Below are 1,559 nucleotides of genomic sequence, written 5' to 3' on the forward strand. Positions count from 1 at the left end.
CTTCCATCCATTTTCATCCACTTATCGTTACCAGGTCGCGGGGGCAGCAGTTTCCACTCAAATCCCACTGCACCGTACCAACCCCCCAAACTTTCCTGTGGGTGGTGAGTCCACTGGAAGGTACCAACCACCCTAACCAGGATTTGAACTTGCCCAGGAGGTGAACCCTGGGGTTCCACACCAATGACCAGCCATTTCATCTTCTTTCAATAATATCTTCCAGTTAAAGTTTTCTAGGAAATAGTGCAGTTTATTCCTATGACCTGATCAATGACATAAACCCTCACCGTTTGCCACGGTCCATTAGCCAGTTTTCCAATTTTTGTAAAACACCGAACAATCTCTTTGATGAAATTGTCACCATAGTTGTAGCGTTTTCCAAACAGAACCTGACAGATGATGTTGGAGGAAATGTTATGGAACATGTGCTGAGGACTCAGGATTTTACCTGTAGGATAAAAAACATGTACGTAATACAAAATATTTACATTGACAAAAGCATTAAAAGGACCGTGGTTCTGAAGATATGGTAGAGGTACAACCAATGGTTCTTGGGCTCCCTCTTGTGGTATGTATGTAAGACTGGCTCTCAACCTAACTCACCGTTGTTTTGTTCCAGTTCTTCAATGGTGTGTTGCAGCTCAGTGTGGATTCTCTCTTCCATGGAATTCTTACCCAGGCCAAAATTCCTCATGGTCATAAGTGCAAAGCGTCGATGGTCCCTCCAAACTTTTCCGTGGTCTGCCAGAATCACTCCTAAATAAAAAATAATAATAAAAAAAAGCTAAAAAAAAAATTTACATCAATAATCTGATTATTTACAGGAGAAAATGTACAGAGTAGAGTGAATAGAATAGAAACATGCATACATGTGCACAAACTTTACAATTAAAAGTGAATTAAAACCCTTAAGTACGAGTGATGGTGCGCTGTGATAAAAGGCCGAAAAACCATTTTTTAACAACTTTCTGCATTTCATTCAATATTTGCAGCATTGACGTAGCTGCATCATTGGTGTCACTGACATTTACACTCTCACCCCGTCAAACCTGATACAAACTACCAAACATCTACCTTTCCTTCCAGTGACATCATTGAAAAGCAGATCTTGGGGTCGTCCAGAAAAGTCTGCCCCCTTGTTGACCAGAGCCTCCTTGATGACTTTTGTCCCACACAGCATTACAGCTGGTTTGGGGCCAAGGAATAAGCTGTAGATGTCTCCATAGGTTTTCCTCAGCTGAGAGAAAACGAAGGAAATAAGACTTTAGTTAAAAGTAAAGATTCATGATTAAAAGATAATTATTTTAACTCCAAAATTGTTACATTTATATTGAAAAATTCAGTAAAAAACAAACAAACAAACAAAACAAGCAAGGTTAACAATTACAAACAAAACTGAATAGTGTTAAAATAGAACTCTTCCATGCAAATTCGTCTTACCTTTTCAAAGTCTTCCAGTGGGTTCGCCAGGTTCAGGTTTAAAAGGTTCCCCAGCAGAGGAAGAGCAGCAGGTCCTGGAGGAAAGTTCGTGGGCCTCCGACATTTGAACTGAAGGATGA

General features: G+C 40.1%; 1 protein-coding gene across 1 annotated transcript in view; it reads right to left on the reverse strand.

Annotated features, from left to right (window-relative positions):
• The window catches only part of LOC103379566 (cytochrome P450 2B6-like), an 8,395-nt gene that overhangs the window by 1,727 nt on the left and 5,109 nt on the right, over positions 1–1,559 (reverse strand). Inside the window, exons 9-12 of the mRNA XM_025056300.1 lie at positions 1,441–1,548; positions 1,075–1,237; positions 604–756; positions 288–448 (exon numbers count right to left, since the gene is read on the reverse strand). Coding sequence (XP_024912068.1) covers positions 288–448; positions 604–756; positions 1,075–1,237; positions 1,441–1,548 — 585 coding nt within the window. The remainder of the gene's footprint in view (positions 1–287; positions 449–603; positions 757–1,074; positions 1,238–1,440; positions 1,549–1,559) is intronic.

Source organism: Cynoglossus semilaevis, chromosome 6, assembly GCF_000523025.1.
Source record: "Cynoglossus semilaevis isolate Cse_v1.0 chromosome 6, Cse_v1.0, whole genome shotgun sequence".
Lineage (NCBI taxonomy): Eukaryota > Metazoa > Chordata > Actinopteri > Pleuronectiformes > Cynoglossidae > Cynoglossus > Cynoglossus semilaevis.